The 23,470-nt window shown below is 42.9% G+C and overlaps 1 protein-coding gene across 2 annotated transcripts in view; it reads right to left on the reverse strand.

Annotated features, from left to right (window-relative positions):
• The window catches only part of MCCC2 (methylcrotonyl-CoA carboxylase subunit 2), a 78,278-nt gene that overhangs the window by 27,539 nt on the left and 27,269 nt on the right, over positions 1-23,470 (reverse strand). For both annotated transcript variants that reach the window (XM_059878855.1, XM_010816706.4), the window contains exon 7: positions 9,938-10,051. In XM_059878855.1, coding sequence (XP_059734838.1) covers positions 9,938-10,051 — 114 coding nt within the window. The remainder of the gene's footprint in view (positions 1-9,937; positions 10,052-23,470) is intronic.

The following is a 23,470-nucleotide window of genomic DNA, read 5'->3' on the forward strand; positions in this document are numbered from 1 at the left end:
TTTTAAAAGGCTTTTATTAGAATAATGAACATTAATCTAAAACACAGCATAGGAATGACTTATTCACTACATCAAAAGCTCTGTCTTAAATATTATTCTACAGGGAGAAGTAATTAAATTTTTTACCTCCAAATATTCCACCCCCAGAACTAAATTCTTGATTCTCTTCTTCCCAAAAAATTCAGTGTAAAATAACATTCAGTCCAGACAATAACTAGTTACAAAGGTGTCTGGATATTTAAAAACTAATAAATAGCTGATAAATGATATTCATTTTCAGGGAACTAATACCAGATGAAAAAATAAAATTTGTCATCAGTTAATATTTACTGAAACACTTACACATGACTGAAACTGTGACATATATAAAAATTTGATAAAAGTTTAAGTGAAAAAGAAAATAGCTCATTCTATTAAATAACAAGCTTGGACAATAGAAGATAGGATAACAAAACAGCTCCTTCAAAACCTTGTTTGCAAAGCCTTTTCTCAACTTTCAGTAAAACAAGCATCAAAATTTAGAATTCTCCAACAGCTGAGGCTGCTGCTGCTTTTTTTCTACCTATAAACATGGCCTTTTGATGGCAGACTACGGAACAGGGTTCAGTTCTCTAACAGAACTGCAGACTTCAGTGGCCAGTTTGCTTTTTCCCAAGGTATAAGTTAAATCTGAATCCACTGAACAGACACTGTGATGTTGATGCTGACAAAATCCTCTCTCAAAAACAGCATTATATCCATATTATGATAATGCCTTATTCCCAAAAAGATGTTTTAAATTCTAGTCATATCTGTACTCATTCTCTAATAAAAAATAAACAAGACTACCCAGGAAAATTTACTATACATAGTAAATTAACCAACAATCGCTATGAATATAGCTAGAGAGATATTAAAGAATAATATTTAGTATTATTCTGCAGGCTTTTGGAATGAAGCCTTGAGACTTTTACTACATCTGAAATGGTAGTTTTTCAGGCTTACCTGATCCTCCATAAAAAAGTTATTGAAAATTAACATGAAGCATAAGATCTTTTAACATACTCTTTTTAATAAACTTGTGTTAGTATTCCAAAACCAAGATAAACTTTTGAAGCAATAAACTTCCTTTGTAAGATATAATTCATGTACCAGAAAATTCGCCATTTAAAAGAATACAATTCAGTGTTCTTTATCATATTAACAAGGTTGTGTAATCACCACCACCACCCAATCTCAGAAAATTCCATCACTCTCAAAAGAAGCATTCCTACCCATACACCCCCACCCTAGACCCTGGCAACCGCTAACCTACCTTCTGTCTCTATGAATCTGCCTATTCTACATATTTCATAGAAATGGAACCATACAATATTTGTCCTTTTGTGTCTGGCTCAGTGTTTTCAAGGTGTATCCATGTTGTAGGATGTGTCAGAACTTCATTCCTTTTTACGGCTGAATAATACTCCACTGTAGGTTTACTGTACCTTTAGAATTTCCTTGGCATTATTCTGTTTACCTCTTTAATATTCTTGGATTATACATACACAGTGGGACATTTCCTTGTAATCTGTACTAACTATCTGTGTCTTTACCCACCCTCTGTTTATCCCTCTGAAATCTAGGATCAAGTCGTGGCATAAACACTGCAGGGTGACCGCTGCTTTCCTGAAACTCGCTGTTGCAGCCTGGTGGAGCACAGACCAGAAACTGCCCCATGACTCAAGGGTGCAGCAAACTGCGCCCTCGTGATTGTCCTAGTAAGCATACCAAATGCACATAGTTGGGGCAGGACATGCTCGCTGCTCCGCTTCACTGCCTGCCCCTGCGTCCATCCCCATGGAAACAAAACAAGATGTTCCTGATCAACAGCAGAGCCTTAACTTGACTCCCTCTTTATGGTGTGCTGATCAAACTCCCCAGTATAGCTATTCCCTAACGATCTCATGTGACTTCTACCAATAAAAGTGCGGGCTGAAAGGAGACATTTTGTCTTCCTGCCATGGGGAGCAGGAGGACCCCCTGATTCCCTGCTTGCCCAATTATGTGTCTGACTTTTCATTATGCGCCGGCCCCCGTTTCAGGACTTTCTCACCCGTTGTGCTGGACGTGGCAGGTGGCGCCCAAACAGGGACCTGAAATTGGGAAGAATTCCCCCGAGGGAAAAAACTGAAGTGAAGACGTGAAGAAAGAAGTGAAGAAAAAGTGAAGTGAAGACGTGAAGAAAGTGAAGACGTGAAAGTGAAGAAAAAAGTGAAAGTGAGGCGCCTGGATCATGGCCAGGCCCTCAGAATCTAAGGGTGGAAAGTCCCTTGTTGTCTTACAAAGTCAGGGTAACAATGGGGAATGATTTGAATAAAGCTGAGAAACATTATCTCCAGCTTTTGAGGCACCTCCTCCAGAGATTGCTAAGTGAAAGTGAAAGTGAAGTCACTCAGTCGTGTCCGACCCTTTGCAACCCCATGGACTGTAGTCTACCAGGCTTCTCTGTCCATGGGATTTTCCAGGCAAAAATACTGGAATGGGGTGCCATTTCCTTCTCCAAGAGATCTGCCCAACCCAGGGATTGAACCCCGGTCTCCCACATTGTAGGCAGACGCTTTACCGTCTGAGCCACCAGGGAAGTCAGAGGTGGTTAAATATAATCCTTGGTTTCTGGAAGAAGGCACTCTAGATATTGAAAATTGGGATTGAGTGGGAGAGAATTTGAAACCAGCACACAGGAGAGGGGATCGCATACTCGTGATGGTATTTGCAACCTGGGGCTAGTGCGCTCGGTCCTACACCCTTTTCAGACTGAGAAATCATGCCAGAAGGCAGTGTCCCCAGAAGCGACTCTTGTTTACCCTTCCACCCCTTTGCCACCTAAACTTGAGGATGATTTTCCACCACTGCCACCTCCACTGGATCCAGAAATGTCTTGGGAGGATAAGCCGCTGACTCAATTTCAGCCTGCCATGGCCTCCACCCTTCATACGTGTGCTTTAAACATTGAGGACCATCTTGCTTTCCCTATTAATTACAGACCCGACGCCAATAATCCCACTCAGGTTATTGCAACCCATGAAACTTTTGACATCAGTGTTTTAAAGGAACTAAAATCTAGTGTTAGGTTGAATGGGGCTAATTCCCCTTAACACAGGAACTGTTGGAAATTTGTTTCCCTGGAAGAAGTTCTCCTTACAATGTTAAAATGTTAGCCAAAGCAGCTTTAAGTGGTCCCCAATATTTACAGTTTTTTGCCTCTTATACTGAGTTGTGCCAAGAGCAAGCCCATACCAATTTGGCCACTGGACATAATCTTACTTTTGAAATGCTCATAGGCACAGGGCAACATACCAGTCCAACAGCCCAACTGACTTATGAAGGTACAGTGGTGGAAGCGTATCAACAGGTCACCAAATGTTGCCGAAGGGCGTGGCAGACAGCATCAGACCCTGACAAGCCTACCAGTTCATCGGTCAAAATTTTACAGAGACCTGGAGACGACTCACTGAATTTGTAGACTGGCTCTCATCTGCTCTCCACTGTCAAATTAATAGTCCTACGGTGGAGGACATTTTGTTAAAACAATTAGCCTATGAAAATGCCAATGAAGATTGCAAGGCTGCCCTTAACCCTCTTCATCAAAATGTCAGCCTTGCAGATTTTGTTCGAGCATGTCAGAATATTGGTACACAGGCTCACAAACAAACCGTGCTAGCTCAAGCAATTTGTGCTGCCTTTAAAAATAATTTTAGCTCTTCCCCTGCCAAATGTTTTCAATGTGAAAAGCCTGGACATATGAAAAAGGATTGCTGTTCCCGATCTAAAACAGGTATTACAATACCTCCACCCACTTGTAACAATAAAACACCGGGACTGTGTCCTCAATGCCAGAAAGGCAATCACTGGGCTAATCACCACAGATCAGAATTTCATAAGAACGGTTCCCCTTTACAGCCAGGAAACAGCCAACGGGGCCAGCCCAGGGCCCCACAAATGATGGGACACAGCTGGTGAGGATCTCCAGCACACCCTGCAGCCTATCTCCAGCCTCCCAGCTGCTGCCAGCGGAAGTGCTGCATTGGACCTCCCAACCAGAGTAACTGTTCAGATTAATGAATCAGACCCCCTGCAGCAATCCCTACTGGGATCTGAGGCCCCATTCCACTGGGGACTATAGGACTCATTCTGGGCAGAAGTGGCCTTACTCCCAAGGGCCTCCAAATTCTTCCTGGCCTTATTGACCTAGACTACTTGGGAGAAATTAAAGTAATGGCTCTTTCCCGCTCATCCCATGTCATTCTTCAAGGTCAACGAACTGCTCAGCTCCTTCTCTTGCCTTACCATGCCCCTAACAATTATAATCCTATCACCAGAGGAAAACAAGGATTTGGGAGCACTGGTGATCAAGTAGTGTGCTTTACTCAACAAATACTCTCAGATCGGCCCACTTGTAAGGTTAAAATTCAAGGAAAAACCTTATCTAATCTCTTAGATACTGGAGCTGACTTTTCCATCATTATTTCTTGTCAATGGCCAGATGACTGGCCCTTGACTGAACCCCAGGAAAAAATCTCAGGTTTGGAAGAATCCCAACAACTTGCTCAGAGTTCAGCAATTCTTCCTTGCCTAGGGCCCGACAAACGACTTGCCCAATGGCACCTAGTTCTCTCCAACAAGGGAAAGGCAGATCATATGATGATGAGAATGGGGTAACAACAGAGAAAAGGGCTAGGAAAAAATTTACAGGGAGATCCTTCTCCTTCACCTATTCAACCCAAACTGGAAAGAAAAGAGCTACTATATAAAAATTTTTAATGAAGGTCACTGACATTTCTCCGCCACCATATGCCACACCTCTAACGTGGCTGACATCTAAACCTGTTTGGGTGGATCAATGGCCTCTGGCAAAGGAGAAACTTACGCATTTACAAGCCTTGGTAGAAGAACAGTTTCAAGCAGGACACAGAGGAAAGTACTAGTCCTTGGAATACTCCAGTTTTCACAGTCCCTAAAAACATCAGGCAAATGGAGGCTGCTTCATGATCTTCGAGCTATTAATGCTGTAATGCAACCCATGGAGGCCTTGCAGCCCGGACTCATCCCCTTTGGCCATACCTCAAGATTGGCCAATTGTAGTTCTGGATCTTAAAGACTGTTTTTATACAATCCTCTTAGCTCCACAAGACAAAGAAAAATTTGCCTTTTCAGTACCTAGTATTAACCAACCAGCCCCCATGAAATGGTACCAATAGAAAATGTTGCCTCAGGGGATGATGACGCTATGGCAACAATACGTGGCTAGCACTCTGGAGGGAGCTCAATCCCTCTGTCCTCAAGCCTCCATCATTCACTATATGGATGACATACTCTTAGCTGCCCCGGAAGTCTCTCCTAAACCCACTTTTTCACCAAGTTCAACACGATCTTAAATGATGGGGACTACATGTAGCCCCCCCAAAAATTTAAAAAACAGCTCCCTTTTCCTATTTAGGTTATTGGGTTTCAGAACATACCATTATACCCCAAAAGGTATCCATTAGATGCGACAATCTCAAAACATTCAGTGATTTTCAGAAGCTTTTAGGAGATATTCATTGGTTGTGCCCTGCTTTGTGCATTCTTACCAGTTCACTTACACACCTCTTTGAGACCCTTAAAGGGGACTCAGCCCTTTCTTCTCCTCAGACTCTGACGCCACAAGCTAAAAAGGAACTCGATATAGTAAATATTGCCATTCAAAATGCTCAACTTAATCATATTCATGATGATCATCCTATTCTCTTTATTGTCGTAGCTTCTTCAGAAGCCCCTACAGGAGTTCTATTTCAAGAACAGCCCACCTTTGGCATCATAGAATGGCTGTTGGCACATTCTCAGGAGGGCAAAACTCAGATGACGTACCTTACCCTTGTGTCTAATTTAATTATACAAGAAAGAAAGCATACCTGCCAGTTAACTGGCTTTGATCCTCAAACTACTCATGTTCCATTTGACAAAACTCAACAACAGCATCTTTGACAGACTTGCTTATCATGGCAGGTTGCCCTCACTGCTTTTGTGGGCATTTTAGACAATCACCCTCCTGCACATAAATTATTACAATTTATTTCCCTAACTCCCTTTGTGTGGCCCAGAGTCACCAAGGCCACGCCTATCCCAGGCGCTCCTACTTATTTTACAGATGGCTCTAACAATGGCAAAGCAGGCATTACTGACCCTGAGGAGTGAGAAACTCTATTAACTCCCCACACCTCGGCTCAGCGGGTGGACCTAGTAACAGAAATTACAGTACTTGTTTCTAAAGACCTCTATTAATATTGTTAGTGACTCTGCCTATGTGGTTGGAATGACCAAGTCTACTGAGACTACAAAAATTAAACATGTTAATTCTGAGGACTTATTCCTCCTATTTCTCCAACTTCAAGAAGCCATTCGCTCCCATTCCTTCCCTTTCTTTATTACACATATTCAAGCTCACTCCCCTCTCCCGGGGCCTCTCACCCTTGGCAATTCTCAGGCTGACCTTCTAATGATGCCCATTTTTAAGCAGGCTTACCAGTTTCATCAACTTCTTTATCAATCTGCCATTCCCTTAGACATCAGTTTAACGTTACTAAATCCCAAGCAACACAAATTATTCAAGCCTGTCCTTCCTGTTAACAAGTCAGTGCTTACCAACCTCCATCACCTGGAGTTAACCCTCCAGGGGTTACTCCAAATGAAATTTGGCAGAAGGATGTAACCCATTTTCCTGAGTTTGGACACCTTAGCTACCTTCGTGTTTCTACTGATACTTATTCTCATATGCTTTGGGCTTCTGCTCAGCTTCCGCTCATATGGGCATCCCAAAGAAACTTAAAACTGACAACGGGCCAACTTACACCCGTAAAGCTTTTACAGCCTGTTGCTCTCTCTGGCCTATTAGTCATTCTACAGGCATCCCACATAATCCAACTGGCCAAGTTATTGTTGAATGAGCACATTATGCTCTTAAAAGTCAACTTTTAAAACAGAAAGGGGGAATAGCAGGGAAATCTCCACCTGCACATCTACGTCTAGCTCTCCTAACCTTAAATTTTTTCACAACAGATGACCAAAAATCAACCCCACATGAGAAACACCATTCACATACTCCTTCAGTGTGATACCCACAGGTCTGGTGGAAGGTGCCAGAAGGTAGTCCATGGAAAGGACCAACCCCCCTACTAACGTGGGGAGGAGGATATGGTTGTGTCTCAACAGGTCAAGGCCCTGGTTAGATACGAAGCAGGTGCATCAAGCTTTACCATGGATTCCCCATTTGCACCACGGGAGATGTGGGATCCCACAGTGAGCATGGCGATGGTGACACAGAAAGTCCAGAGGCTGCACCTGGCGGACTGCGCCCTGAGCCCTGCCCCCCCCACCGCCCCAAGCAAGAAGGACAACCACGCACTCCTCAGGCACCTCCTATGACTTGCGGACAACTGAAGAGCCGCAGTCAAAAGAGTGAACAGATGCTCTTGCACACTCAAACACCTGACTAAGGCTCCCGAGACCATGCTGCTGGCTATGGTGGCATTGGTCTCCTGTGCTGTAACTGGGGCTGCTGCTGCTAAGTCACTTCAGTCGTGACTCTGTGTGACCCCATAGACGGCAGCCCACCAGGCTTCCCGTCCCTGGGATTCTCCAGGCAAGAACACTGGAGTGGGTTGCCATTTCCTTCTCCAATGCATGAAAGTGAAAAGTGAAAGTGAAGTCGCTCAGTCGTGTCTGACCCTTAGCGACCCCATGGACTGCAGCCTACCAGGCTCCTCCGTCCATGGGATTTTCCAGGCAAAAGTACTGGAGTGGGGTGCCATCGCCTTCTCCAGTAACTGGGGCAGATGCCGATTTGTATTGAACTTATGTTCCAGACCCTCCATTAGCTAGACCCTTAACGTGGACTGACACTTCCCCTACAGTTTGGACCAACGATTCCCATTGGTTCCCAGATCCTAACGGGGTACCCCCAAATTTAACACAGAAAGAGCCCTATATTATTATTCTGGACTGACCATGATAGTCTTGCAATCAAAACAAAAAGGGGGAGATGCTGCAGCCTGGCAGAGCAGAGACCAGAACCTGCCCCACGACTCGAGGGTGCGGCAAACTGCGCCCTCGTGATTGTCCTAATAAGCACGCCGACCAGACATACTTGGGGCGGAACGTGCTCCCTGCTCCGCTTCACTGCCTGCCACTGCGTCCGTCCCCATGGAAACAAAACAAGTCACTCCTGATCAAAAGCAAAGCTTTAACTTGACTCCCTCATTATGGTGCACTGATCAAACTCCCCAGTATAGCTATTCCCTAATGATCTCATGTGACTTCTACCAATAAAAGTGCGGGCTGAAAGGAGCCATTTTGTCTTCCTGCCATGGGGAGCAGGAGGACCCCCGATTCCCCGCTTGCCAAATGATATGTGTCTGTCTTTTCATTACGCACCCGCCCCTGTCGCAAGTCTTTCTTACCTGCCCTGCTGGACACGGCACTCACAGTAATGGAGATGGTCAAATGGGAAGTAAGGAAAAACCAGGGATAACATAATCCAGTCCCCAGTGCCTACTTCACAGGCAGGTGGCCAGTGAGGATACACAGGGTCCCACTCTCAGAAGAGTCCTGTGCTCGGAGTTTAATGCTCACTGGGGTACCCTGGTGCAGGTCTAAACAATTTTATCTCTGAAGCTGTTTTCTGTAATGAAGTCTGATGGGACAATGGAGCATATGTGTTAAGGTTTACAGCCTCTGCTCTTGTGCAGTCCTCCTCCCCTCTGCTCCCTGCTTCCTGGCTGACTGGTGCCTGTGCCCTGGGTCTTGCCCTACCTTCTCTTCCCTGCCCCTGACCAGCGATTGTTCCATCTGTCCCCAGTGGGGCTCTGGCTCAGGAGCAGGGTCATAGGTCAGGCGTGCACCCCATGGTGTCTCTGGGAGGATCATGGTAGCCCATCACAGACCTGGGCTAGGCAGTGCTGAGATGTGCTCACCAACAGGCCACTTGAGGGGAGGAGGGGGGCTAAGGGCTAGCCTTTTGCCCATCTCCACCCGGGTACCAAGCACATTTTCACATGGAGATGGCACAACTTTGGGGTCATAGTGGGCCCATGGGAAGCAGAGATGCCTGGAGCGGCGGTGGGGGGTGCAACATCATGAAACTGCTAGACAGATCACAGAAGAAAGGAAAATGTTTTATATTTTAGTACCTTTGACAGTGGAAACAACCCAAATGTCTATTAACCAATAAATGCATAAACAAAATACAGCCTATCCATACAATGAAATATCACTCAGCTATAAAGAGGAATGAAGTAATTCCTCAAAAATTTAGATACAGAGTTACCACATGGCTCAGCAATCCCACTTCTGAACATATAAGAAATGAAAGAAGAAGAAATGAAAGCAGGGGCTCACACAGACATTTGCACATGGTCACAGCAGCATTATTCCAAATAGCCCCGAAGTGGAGGCAACCCAGAAGTCTATTGAAGGACAAATAGACAAAATGTGGTATATACATGTACATTGCAATATTATTCAGCCTTTAAAAGGAAGGAAATTCTGACACATGTTACAACATGGACAAATCTTGAGGGCATTTTCCTAAGTGAAATATGGCAAACACAGAAGGACAGATATTATAGGATCCATTTAAATGAGGTTCCGAAAGTAGTCAAATTCATAGACAAAGTAGAATCATGGTTTCCGGGGTAGTGAAGAAGGCAGGGAATAGGGAGTTAGTGTTTAATAGGTACAGAGTTTCAGCTGGGGAAGATGAGAACGTTCGGGAGATGGACGGTAGTGACAGCTGTACAACAAAGTGACTATACTTAATGCCAGAGCACTGTATACTTAAACATGGTCAGAATGGTATATTTTACATTATGTATATTTTACTTCAAGCAAGCAAGCAAGACTATGTTCTTACCAAAAAAGAAACGAACAGGCAGGTTCTTACCAAGGGAGGTCCACCCAAGAAAATGGTACCCTGCTTGCGGACGATGATGTTTTCATCAGCCATTGCAGGCACGTAAGCTCCTCCTGCTGTGCAGGAGCCCATGACCACTGCTATCTGGAATCCAAGCACACAGGAAACTCATGCAGTACAGCTCGAACAGTGAATTACACAGTCTCTGGATCTACAGTTCTACAAACAGTACCAGGGCATGTTACTAGCTTGTCCCTATGTTGTCTTTGTTTTTATTTTTTGGTTTTTTGGGTTTTTGTCTATGCTGTGTGGCTTGCAGGATCTCAGTTCCTGACCAGGGATTAAACCCAGGTCATGGCAGAAAAGCTTGGATTCTTAACCACTAGGTGACCAGGGAACTCCTTGTGTTTCATTTTTAAAATGGAGTTCTCTAAGCGTTTAGAACTGTTACCTAACTTTTGTATCAAAACATTTTGAAGGGCTTAGGTCACACTTTTACAAAGCTTGTGGACAACCTCCCTGTCAAATGGAAGACTGGCCAAACACACCATTACACTGAGCAACTAATGGAGAGAAGAAACTCACAATCAACCCATAAATTAGCAAAATTATATTAAAAGGACAACTTTTATATCTAATAATAGCAATAATAAGTTCTCTAAACAATTGCCACTTACCTCATATGAATACTGAAATAATTCTCCAAATGAGCAATGTTAATTTTGTGTTACCCTGAATATAAGACTTTCTAAATATAAAACGAATGTTAGCATCACAATTGAAAATCTTGCTCAAAAGAAAGTCAGTTGTGTTGAAGCTGGGTGATGCATACTTGAGGGTTCACAGTACTATTTTTCTACTTTTGTGGGTGCTTGAAATTTTCCATGATAAAAGTTTTTAAAAAATTCTTGCTTAGAGATTAGTATGATACAAATAATAAATATAGGTTTTGCTGATTAGTCCTAGATAGGAATAAATACTACCACGAAGAAAAATGAGAAGTATGTAGTGAATATTTTCCTAAATTACCATATGAAAGTAGTTTTACTAATTCCAATATTCCATCAGTTTTCCTTCTAGTCATATAAATACCTACTTTGGAAAACAAAAAAGCCACACTATTATTAATCCAAAAGCAAAAGGCAGCATGATTTAACATTTTCTATGTAGATGGCTGTCATGTTAACTCATGTGCTGCCTTCTATTTAGATGGCTGTCACAAAAGGCATTTTCTCCTATTTCATGTAATGTTATTAAAAATAGCTGTAACATTTCTTTGTCAATATATAACAGAAATGTTTATCACTTACTCTTTTGCTTGTTTGCTTATCAGTCACTGAGAAGTCTTTTTCTTTCCGTTTTATTGGAATATAATTGACATACAGTGCAGCCTAAGTTTAAGGTGTACAGCATAATGATTTGACTTACATGTATCATGAAAGATTATCTTAGTAGGTTTAGAAAATATCCATCATCTGATTTAGATATAACTTTTTTTTTTGTTGCACCATGCCGTGTATGGGATTCTTAGTTCCCTGACCAGGGATCAAACCCATGCCCCCTGCAGCGGAAGCATGGAGTCTGAGCCATGGACTGCCAGGGAAATCCCTAAAATTTTTAAAATGGAAGAAAAATGTTTTTCTTATGATGAAAAAACCTCTTAGGATTTACTCTGAACAGCTTTCACACATAACATAGAATAGCCTTAATTATATTATTCATATTGCACATTATATCACATTACTTATTTATCTTATAAGTTTGTACTTTTTGACCACTGTCATCCAGTTCCCTTTCTGCCCAATCCCTTGTCTCTGGTAACTATAAATCTGATCTCTTTTTCTATGGGTTTGTTTGGTTGGTTGGTTGGTTTTGAAGTATAATCAACCTAAACACTATGTTAGTTACTGTAACATGACAGAGGGATTTGATATCACTATACATGTCAAAATGATCACCACAATAAGTCCAGCCACAGTCTGTCCCCATATAAAGACAGCACATAATTCCTGACTATACTCCGCACACTGTACCTTTCATACCCATGACTCATTTTACAACTTGAAGTTTGCACCTCTTAATCTCCCTCACCTATTTCTCCCCCTGTCCCTGCCCCGCCTCCCTGCAGAAGTTTGTTTTAAAATATCTATGGCTAGAAAAACTCTTGCCCATGAGTACAAAGAAATATTCATCATAGCAATGTTTATAATAGCAAATACATGCAAATAACCAACAGGTCTATCAATACGATATTTTGAAAGGGATATTGTAGATAAATAAATTCTTTAAAAATCTGAGGCAAATGGTACTAATAAACTTCTTTGCAGGGAAGGAATAGAAATGCAGATAAAACAGACATGGTGGGTGGAGGAGAGGGGAGGGCGGGACGAATTGACAGAGTAGCATCAACATACATACATTACCCATGCGTAAAATGGTATAAAAAAAGCTAGTGGGAAGCTGCTGCATAGCACAGGGAGCTCAGCTGAGCTCTGTGACGACCTAGAGAAGTGGGACGGGAGGTGTGGGAGGGAGGCCAAGAAGGAGGAGATATATGTATACATATAACTAAGATCATGGCATCTGGTCCCATCACTTCATGGGAAATAGATGGGGAAACAGTGGAAACAGTGTCAGACTTTATTTTGGGGGCTCCAAAATCACTGCAGATGGTGGTTGCAGCCATGAAATTAAAAGACACTTACTCCTCGGAAGGAAAGTTATGACCAACCTAGATAGCATATTGAAAAGCAGGGATATTACTTTGCCAACAAAGGTCCATCTAGTCAAGTCTATGGTTTTTCCAGTGGTCATGTGTGGATGTGAGAGTTGGACTGTGAAGAAAGCTGAATGCCAAAGAACTGACGCTTTTGAACTGTGGTGTTGGAGAAGACCCTTGAGACACCTTGGACAGCAAGGTGATCAAACCAGTCAATCCTAAAGGAAATCAACCCTGACTATTCATTGGAAGGACTGATGCTGAAGCTGAAGCTCCAATATTTTGACCATCTGATGCCAAAAGCCAACTTGTTGGAAAACACCTTGATGCTGGAAAGATTGAGGGCAGGAGGAGAAGGGGGCGACAGAAGATAAGATGGTTAGGTGGCATCAGCAACTCAATGGACATGAGTTTGAGCAAACTGAGAGATAGGGAAGGACAGGGAAGCCTGGCATGCTGTAGTCCATGGGGTCACAAAGAGTCAGACACGACTGAGAGACTGAAAAACTAAAACAAAGAACACTTCAGATGCCTTTTCTCTGCAGAAGCTCTATAATCAAGGAAATCAACAATCCACTTCTCCAAAGCCAGAGAAGACATCACAAACGTATAGAGAAGACCTTTGCTTAGTAATGAGTGGGATAGTGTGGCAGGCAACTTCTAAAACACTCCCTACCCCGCTTCATCATCCTAGACTCTTGGTATTCACATCCTGTATGATCCCATTGCCTTGATTGTGTGGTGGGTCTGGTGATATGCCTCTAACAAATGGAATATGGTGAGTGATGGGACGTCACTGCTGTGCCCAGGGTATGAGAGACAATGTCTTGTGTCTTGCTGGCCTCTCTCTTGCCCACCTGCTTGCACACTCTAATGCAGCAGCTGACATGCTGTGATGTGCTGTATGGAGAGGCACACAGTAGGAAAGAACATACAACAGCTCAAAAGGAACTAAGAAAGGCCTGCAGAGGACCGAATCCTGCCATCAGCCAGTGATACGGGGTGGAGCCTTGAGAGGACGAAGTCAGTCACGTGATCCAGCTAAGAGGAGAGCTCCAAGATCCAGCTAAGCTGTGCTCAGACCCTGAATCCATAGAAACTGCAAGACAATAAGCATTGTTGTTTTAAACTGCTATGTTTGGGGATAATTTGTTCTGCAGTAACGGAGAACTAATACAGAGATCAAAAACCATCTCCCTCATGTGACTGCAGAGAAGGCAATGGCACCCCACTGCAGTACTCTTGCCTGGAAAATCCCACGGATGGAGGAGCCTGGTAGGCTGCAGTCCATGGGGGTCACTAAGAGTCGGACACAACTGAGCGACTTCACTTTCGCTTTTCACTTTCATGCATTGGAGAAGGAAATGGCAACCCACTCCAGTGTTCTTGCCTGGAGAATCCCAGGGACAGGGGAGCCTGGTGGGCTGCCGTCTCTGGGGTCGCACAGAGTCGGACACGACTGATGCGACTTAGCAGCAGCAGCAGCAGCATGTGACTGCAACTGAGGCACATCTGAAGACCTGGGATAACCCGAGTTTGAAGTGCTTTGTTGCTGTTGCTCTTTAAGTGTCTGTGAACTGCTCCTCTAGTCCAGAGGTGGGAGCCAGACCAGCACTAGCACTCTGTACCACCCCAGAGAGTGATGAGAAACCAAGGGAAAGACAGGGATAAACGGTGAAGCCATTATGCTAAGTGAAAGAAACCAGTCACAAAAGACCACTTACTGTGCAATTCCATCTATACAAAATGTCCAGAAGAGGCACATCCATAGGTTACCTGGAGGGACTAAGTTAAAAAATGAGATTAACTGCCAATGGGTGTGGTATTTCCTTCTGGAGTCATTTAAAGTTGTTTTAAAGTCATTTAAAGTTGTTAAAAATTGATTCAACCCTGTAAATATACTAAAAACCACTGAATTATACATATTAAATGAGTAAATTGTATAGTATGTGAAATATACCTCAACAAATTACTTTTCTATAAAACTTATAAAATTAAAACAAAGCACAAGAGTTAGAGTGACTAAGTATATAAGAATTAATATCCTCACATTTTTCATGAATAAGAGAGGCTATTCTAGTTCTAAGCATCCAACACAAACTTAATATCGCTAAAGCAAATTCTGAAAATAGAAATAAAAGAACACAGTGAAGTCACCAGTGTCACACAATCTCCTCTTCTGTATTTAATTCTGAGTCCTTCACTCACTCACAAATAGAGTGAGCATGCACTGAGAGCTCTGCCTCTGTGCCTACCGCTATTTCTCACAGAGCGTGGGGACCCCAGGGCCCAAACAGCACTGAGGACTTTCCAGGCCCCGAACATTTGTCCAGAGTGCAGTGAAGACCTAACACTGGGCCACACTGAACAAGGGATCCAGAACCCCAGAAAGGAGATTCTGCTGCTTTCTCTACCAAGAGGACACTAAAAGGACATAAGGAAGCTCTGTGGCCATAAGCCGCTCGGGCCACACTCAGCATAGCTTTGGCTGTGTGGGTGACACAGCCCAGGCACTGTGTCAGCAGAGACATCACAGCGCCCCTCATCTGCATGAGAACACGAGACCTCCCGCCAGCTCCACGGAGAGGCCACTGTCCACTCCTTCACCTTTGAGGTGGGCCTGCTCTGTGACACAGACAAACCAAGAGACCCCTCCTGCAGGGTCAGCAGGGCCATGGCGACTCAAAAACTGGAATCCAGAGCAAGAAAACAGCAAGGAGGCTAAGAATGATGTGTAACTGACAGCAACAATCCTCGTCATCACCGCCAAGGGCAGCACAGCAAAAGCTGTCAAAGAAAGGAAACGAGAGGCTAAAGAACAGAGGGAAGAGGCTGGAAAAACTTTAGACAAACCTGCATTACCCTCCAGGCTTTGTCTGCACAAACAGAGACTGGTTGTCACTGCACCAAAAACAAATTACATATTGTAGGTCAGCAGCCTGCCCTGTGGACGGGGTCTCTGAGATGAAGTCAAGAGGTTTTACATCTAATTCTGAGAAGCTGTGTTAACCTTAGACCTCCATCTTTCCACTGAAAAATTGCAGAAGACCATGCAGTTCAAAGGCTCTCTCTGATGTAACAGAACTTGGGGACAGAGATTTTCAGCTGCTTGATGGAAAAGCCATTAAACTATATACTTTTTTAAATCTCTCATCTTATTCCTTTTTCCTTTCAAAGTAATGCAGAAAGCAAATACTGCCTGTATCACACTATTTGCTTCTATCCTTGGGTGGGGAAGATCCCCTGGAGAAGGAAATGGCAACACACTCCAGTATTTTTGCCCGGAAAATCCCATGGACAGAGGAGCCTGGCAGGCTACACTCCATGGAGTCACAAAGAGTAGGATATGACTGAGCATAAGGCACCTAAAGAGTTACCATTAAAAAAATAAAAGCCATAATATACACATATCAAGTCAATAGCTGTCTAGAATTTAAGAATATTATCAACTAAACCATCTGATCACACTGTTGATCCTAGAACATGCATGCTTATCTGTGCCCAGTGGATAGGACAAAATGTACATAGAAAACAAAAAATCCACCTTACCCAGAACATTCTGCTTCTGCTCCAAGGTTTTTATCAGAGAACTTCAAAACAATCAAACAGAGTGGTTTCTTCTACCCCTGACCCTGTCTGGTTTCATAAGCAAGTTCAAGTGCATTTCAAAAATAATACTCAGTGTTTATCCTAAGACCCTCCAAACATTTACCAAGGTCTGAACCAAAAATAAATTACAAAAATAAGCTAAGCCAAAGGGGATAAGAAGGAAATGGTAAGAAAAAGAGGAAAGTAAGGACATTTGAGAATAATTTCAGGTACATCTCCAAAAAGAAGAATGGGCAGAAATACAAAGAAGAAAAAAGGAAGAAAGGCCCGAGGAGCTGCAACTAGCACAGCTAGGTGAATAATGCCTGAATCAGAAGAAATAAACTGTTAATAAAAACAGAAACATTTGTTGCTGGTGTAGTAAGGATCACAGTAAAACAAGGAAGAGAATTAATGCATCAGAGCAAAGATCAGTCCAGACTAGACTCTCACTAGACTATAAAAATTAATGGTAATGTAAGATCCGAAGAAAAGAAACACCAAGATCCCACTTCTGAAGAGAACTGGAAGTCTCACACTTAAAAAGTCAGCAACACGGGAGTCACAAAAGAAACTAAACACTAATGGACACCAATATGCCAAGTCTTTAAACTTCAAAAACAAATCAGGGGTCCTAAAACCTATGAGAAAGTAAGGAAAAATGAAACAGGAGAGAATACAGAGTGTATCTAGTTAACTGTTTTTTCTCGAGTCCAGAAACAAAATTATTGGATCTGGAAGATCTGTAGGAATCTAGTCACATCTTTACAGCTGCAAAATATAGGACATAACAGAGATATCGTTGTACGAGACATACTTCTTAGAAATGGATAAATGGATTTAAAATGGTCAAGGTTAATAATATTAAATAAAAACCAATCTTGGGGAGGAAAACAGGAATTGAACCAACATAGAAAGTTAGTGCTCACTGGGCTTCCCAGGTCGTTCAGTGGGAAAGAATCCACCTGTCAGTACAGGAGGCACAGGAGATGAGGGTCGATGCCTCTGCTGGGAAGATCCCCTGGAGAATGATGTGGCAACCCACTCCAGTGTTCTTGTCTGGAGAATACCATGGACGGAGGAGCCTGGCCGGCTTCAGTCCACAGGACTGCAAAGAGTCGGACACGGCACAGCACATAGAGCTCACTATCAAAATGCACACATATAACATAACTGCGGTTACAATAGTGATTGCTTTATGCGGTAAAATACAAGAAAAAAAAAGATTGTTTTTAACAATCCATCTAAGCTAACATCTTAAATACAGTAAACAATAAAACATGGGATTTTCCAGATGGCCCAGTGGTAAAAGAATCTGCCTGCCAATGATTAAAACACAAGAAACAGAACCACTTTATAGCCATAAAGGGTTTCACTCTTTTAATAAATTATTAGGTAGACAAATACATGTGTTGGGATGTAAATAATCCAATACCATCTCTAATCCCAACTGGCATAGAGTTTAGTAAAGGAAATTAGTCAGGATACGTCTAGATAAAAGGGATAAATGCCACTAGTAAGGCAAAGTGCAAGAGTTACAGACGGGAGTTGGGGGAAGAAAAGATGACTTCCAGTAAGGGATTCTCAGAAGTTTTCCGGGAAAAGGTAGCATCTAAAATGGATGCCACCATCCATCTCAGATGGCTGCATGGGTGCAGGAGGGCCTGGAGGAGCTATTCCACGTTCAAGGTCAGGAGGGGCGGCGGTGAGGAGATATCCCTCGTTCAAGGTAAGAGAAACCCAAATAAGATGGTAGGTGTTGCAAGAGGGCTTCAGAGGGCAAACACACTGAAACCATACTCACAGAAAACTAGTCAGTCTAATCACACTAGGACCACAGCCTTGTCTAACTCAATGAAACTAAGCCATGCCCGTGGGGCAACCCAAGACAGGCAGGTCATGGTGGAGAGGTCTGACAGAATGTGGTCCACTGGAGAAGGGAATGGCAAACCACTTCAGTATTCTTGCCTTGAGAACCCCATGAACAGTATGAAAAGGCAAAATGATAGGATACTGAAAGAGGAACTCCCCAGGTCAGTAGAGGCCCAATATGCTACTGGAGATCAGTGGAGAAATAACTCCAGAAAGAATAAAGGGACAGAACCAAAGCAAAAACACCCAGTTGTGGATGTGACTGGTGATAGAAGCAAGGTCCAATGCTGTAAAGAGCAATATTGCATAGGAACCTGGAATGTCAGGTCCATGAATCAAGGCAAATTGGAAGTGGTCAAACAGGAGATGGCAAGAGTGAACGTCGACAGTCTAGGGATCAGCGAACTGAAATGGACTGGAATGGGTGAATTTAACTCAGATGACCATTATATCTACTACTGCGGGCACGAATCCCTTAGAAGAAATGGAGTAGCCATCATGGTCAACAAGAGTCCGAAATGCAGTACTTGGATGCAATCTCAAAAACAACAGAATGATCTCTGTTTGTTTCCAAGGCAAACCACTCAATATCACAGTAATCCAAGTCTACATCCCAACCAGTAACGCTGAAGAAGCTGAAGTTGAACAATTCTATGAAGACCTACAAGACCTTTTAGAACTAACACCCCAAAAAGACCAAAAAGATGTCCTTTTCATTATAGGAGACTGGAATGCAAAAGTAGGAAGTCAAGAAACACCTGGAGTAACAGGTAAATTTGGCCTTGGAATACATAATGAAGCAGGGCAAAGGCTAATAGAGTTTTGCCAAGAGAATGCACTGGTCATAACAAACACCCTCTTCCAACAACACAAGAGAAGACTCTACACATGGACATCACCAGATGGTCAACAATGAAATCAGATTGATTATATTCTTTGCAGCCAAAGATGGAGAAGCTCTATACAGTCAACAAAAACAAGACCGGGAGCTGACTGTGGCACAGATCACAAACTCCTTATTGCCAAATTCAGACTTAAATTGAAGAAAGTAGGGAAAACCACTAGACCATTCAGGTATGACCTAAATCAAATCCCTTATATTATACAGTGGAAGTGAGAAATAGATTTAAGGGACTAGATCTGATAGACAGAGTGCCTGATGAACTATGGATGGAGGTTCGTGACATTGTACAGGAGACAGGGATCAAGACCATCTCCATGGAAAAGAAATGCAAAAAAGCAAAATGGCTGTCTGGGGAGGCCTTACAAATAGCTGTGAAAAGAAGAGAAGCGAAAAGCAAAGGAGGAAAGGAAAGATATAAGCATCTGAATGCGGACTTCCAAAGAATAGCAAGAAGAGATAAGAAAGCCTTCCTCAGCCATCAATGCAAAGAAATAGAGGAAAACAACAGAATGGGAAAGACTAGAGATCTCTTCAAGAAAATTAGAGATACCAAGGGAACATTTCATGCAAAGATGGGCTTGATAAAGGACAGAAATGGTATGGACCTAACAGAAGCAGAAGATATTAAGAAGAGGTGGCAAGAATACACAGAAGAACTATACAAAAAAGATCTTCATGACCAAGATAATCACGAAGGTGTGATCACTTACCTAGAGCCAGACATCCTGGAATGTGAAGTCAAGTGGGCCTTAGAAAGCATCACTACGAACAAAGCTAGCGGAGGTGATGGTATTCCAGTTGAGCTATTCCAAATCCTGAAAGATGATGCTGGGAAAGTGTGCACTCAATATGCCAGCAAATTTGGAAAACTCAGCAGTGGCCACAGGACTGGAAAAGGTCAGTTTTTATTTCAATCCCAAAGAAAGGCAATGCCAAAGAATGCTCAAACTACTACACAATTGTACTCATCTCACACGCTAGTAAAGTAATGCTCAAAATTCTCCAAGCCAGGCTTCAGCAATACATGAACCATGAACTTCCAGATGTTCAAGCTGGTTTTAGAAAAGGCAGAGGAAACAGAGATCAAATTGCCAACATCTGCTGGATCATGGAAAAAGCAAGAGAGTTCCAGAAAAACATCTATTTCTGCTTTATTGACTACGCCAAAGCCTTTGACTGTGTGGATCACAATAAACTGTGGAAAATTCTGAAAGAGATGGGAATCCCAGACCACCTGACTGGCCTCTTGAGAAACCTATATGCAAATCAGGAAGCAACAGTTAGAACTGGACATGGAACAACTGACTGGTTCCAAATAACAAAAGGAGTACATCAAGGCTGTATATTTTCACCCTGCTTATTTAACTTATATGCAGAGTACATCATGAGAAACACTGGGCTGGAAGAAGCACAAGCTGGAATCAAGATTGCCAGGGGAAATATCAATAATCTCAGATATGCAGATGACACCACCCTTAAGGCAGAAAGTGAAGAGGAACTAAAGAGCCTCTTGATGAAAGTGAAAGAGGAGAATGAAAAAGTTGGCTTAAAGCTCAACATTCAGAAAATGAAGATCATGGCATCTGGTTCCATACTTCATGGGAAACAGATGGGAAACAGTGGAAACAGTGTCAGACTTTATTTTGGGGGGCTCCAAAATCACTGAAGATGGTGATTGCAGCCATGAAATTAAAAGACGCTTACTCCTTGGAAGGAAAGTTATAACCAACCTAGATAGCATACTGAAAAGCAGAGACATTACTTTGCCAACAAAGGTCCGTCTAGTCAAGGCTATGGTTTTTCCAGTAGTCATGTATGGATGTGAGAACTGGACTGTGAAGAAAGCTGAATGCCAAAGAATTGATGCTTTTAAACTGTGGGTGTTGGAAAAGACTCTTGAGAGTCTCTTGGACTGCAAGGAGATCCAACCAGTCCATTCTGAAGGAGATCAGCCCTGGGTGTTCTTTGGAAGGAATGATGCTAAAGCTGAAACTCCAGTACTTTGGCCACCTCATGTGAAGAGTTGACTCATTGGAAAAGACCATGATGCTGGGAGGGATTGGGGGCAGGAGGAGAAGGGGATGACAGAGGATGAGATGGCTGGATGGCATCACTGACTCGATGGACGTGAGTTTGAATGAACTCCGGGAGTTGGTGATGGACAGGGAGGCCTGGCGTGCTGCAATTCATGGGGTCGCAAAGAGTCAGACACATCTGAATGACTGAACTGAACTGAACTGAGCAACTAACACACACACACGGAGAACTTCAGGAAAGGGAAAAATGACAAAACAAACAATCTGTGTGGTCTCCAGGAGGTTAATGTTAGCAGGAACTTCTAAAAGCAACAAGGTTTTTAGGAGACTAAGCAGTCAGGAATGAAGATACTGGGCCAAATCGTAATAAGTCTGGTAATCCAGGGAGGAAGAAAAGTTTCATGGAACAGCAGAAGTTAGAAAAGGTCCTTTTCTTTGGGCCTTATTTTTTGGGGTACTTGTTCTTTAAAAAAAAAAAATGAAGGGGAAGTCAACAAGATAGAATAGTGCTCACAAATATCTTGAGTTTTTCAGTAAAGCTTCAGTGCAGATAACCAGTTTAGCATTCATATATTGGGGAAAAGACTAGAAGAGGCACCACAGATGCTAGAGTACGATAACAATTAGATTTTTTTTAATTCGACAAGGTTCATAGAATATAGGGGTACTTCCCTGGTGGTCCACTGGCTAAGACTCCGTGCTCTTAATACAGGGGGCCTGAATTAGATCCCTGGTCAGGGAACCAGATCCCATACGCCACAACTAAAAGATCCTGTATGCTGCAACTATTTGACTAAGGGCAGTCAAATAAATAAATATTTATTTAAAAAAAAAAGAATACAGGAAGGCAAACCTTAACCACAAACATCCTACTGGCATGAAATACAAAAAAACAAATGTTAAGAGAAGGAGCTCAATTAAGGAAAAACTGATGTTAAAATTTTTAGGAAATATGGACTTTCCTCTTGGTCCAGCAGTTAAGAATCCATCCGCCAATAGAGGGAACGTGGGTTTGATCCCTGGTCTGGAAAGATTTCATATGCCGTGGATCAGCTAAGCCCATGCGCCACAGCTACTGAATCCACACTCTAGAGCCTGTGATCCACAACAAGAGAAGCTACGGCAATGAGAGGCCCTGGCACGGCACAGCCCAACAGAGAACAGTCCCGCCTGCCGCAAGTAGAGAACGCCCACACAGCAATGAAGACCCAGTGCAGTCAAAAACAAATAAATGAATAAAATTTTTAAAACATTTTAGGAAACAAAAATTAAATACGCAAACTGAAGGCATTCAGTCAAATGCCTCAGACATACTATTTTATGATAAGCAGATAATTGCTTATTAAAAATATAGGACACTTTTAATTGTAAAAAGTCTCAGTTTTTAAAACACTCTTTAAGCTCCAGGTTCCACAGGAGCAGAGACTCTACCTAGTTTTATTCACCAGTGCAGGGCCTGGCTTAAAGCAGCTTCTCCACAAATATTTGCTGGATGTTGGTTGACGTATTTTGTGGTTTCTACAGAAGCTACATGAACCGAAAGCCAGAGCACAGAAGAAGCATGCAAGGTGGCAGAAGTCTACAGTGGGTTGAATGTCCACACTCGAATCTCTGGAACCTGTGAATGTGATCTTACTGCGGGGTGAAAGGGGGGTAGGCTGGGGGGTGGGGAAGGTCTTTGCAGATGTAATTAAGTTAAGGATCTTGAGGTAAGATCATTCTGGATTACCCAGGGGTAATCCAGTGACAAGAGCCCTTATTAGGAGGAGATGGGACGCAGAAGAGAAGGCCATGTGAAGACCAAGACAGAAACCGGAGTCATGCGGCCACACGCCGAGGGAACGCCTGGAGCCGTCGGAAACCCCTGGAGCCATCGGAAACCCAAGGAGATGAACAGAGTCTTTCTTAGAGCCTTGTGAAGCACCGTGGCCCTGGCGCTACCTTGATTTCAGACCTCTAGCCTCCAGAAATTTCTCCTAAAAGACAAAAGATCACAATAAGAATTTCTTACCAGATAATGGATGGAAGGGCTGACTGTGCAAAAGTGAACAAAGTTGAAGTTTCTGTTTAGATAAACAAGGCACAGAGATAGGCAAGGTCGTCACATGACAGTAATCTGCTAAGTCACTTAGCCGTGTCTGACTCTTTGCGACCCCATGGAATCTAGCCCAGCAGGCTCCTCTGTCCATGAAGTTTTCCAAGCAATAATACTGGAGTGGATTGCCATTTCCTTCTCCAGGGGATCTTTCTGGCCCCAGGGATGGAACTTGCATCCCTTAGGTCTCCTGCATTGGCAGGAGGGTTCTTTACCACCAGCGTCACCTGGGAAGCTCATATAACAGTAACAGTAGAATATAGAATAAAAATAACAATACATTGTATTAGTAGAATATAAAGAAGAGATATAATAAGTGCAGGTGATGACTAATTAGAGTATTAATAAA

Source organism: Bos taurus, chromosome 20 (genome assembly GCF_002263795.3).
Source record: "Bos taurus isolate L1 Dominette 01449 registration number 42190680 breed Hereford chromosome 20, ARS-UCD2.0, whole genome shotgun sequence".
NCBI classification, from domain to species: domain Eukaryota; kingdom Metazoa; phylum Chordata; class Mammalia; order Artiodactyla; family Bovidae; genus Bos; species Bos taurus.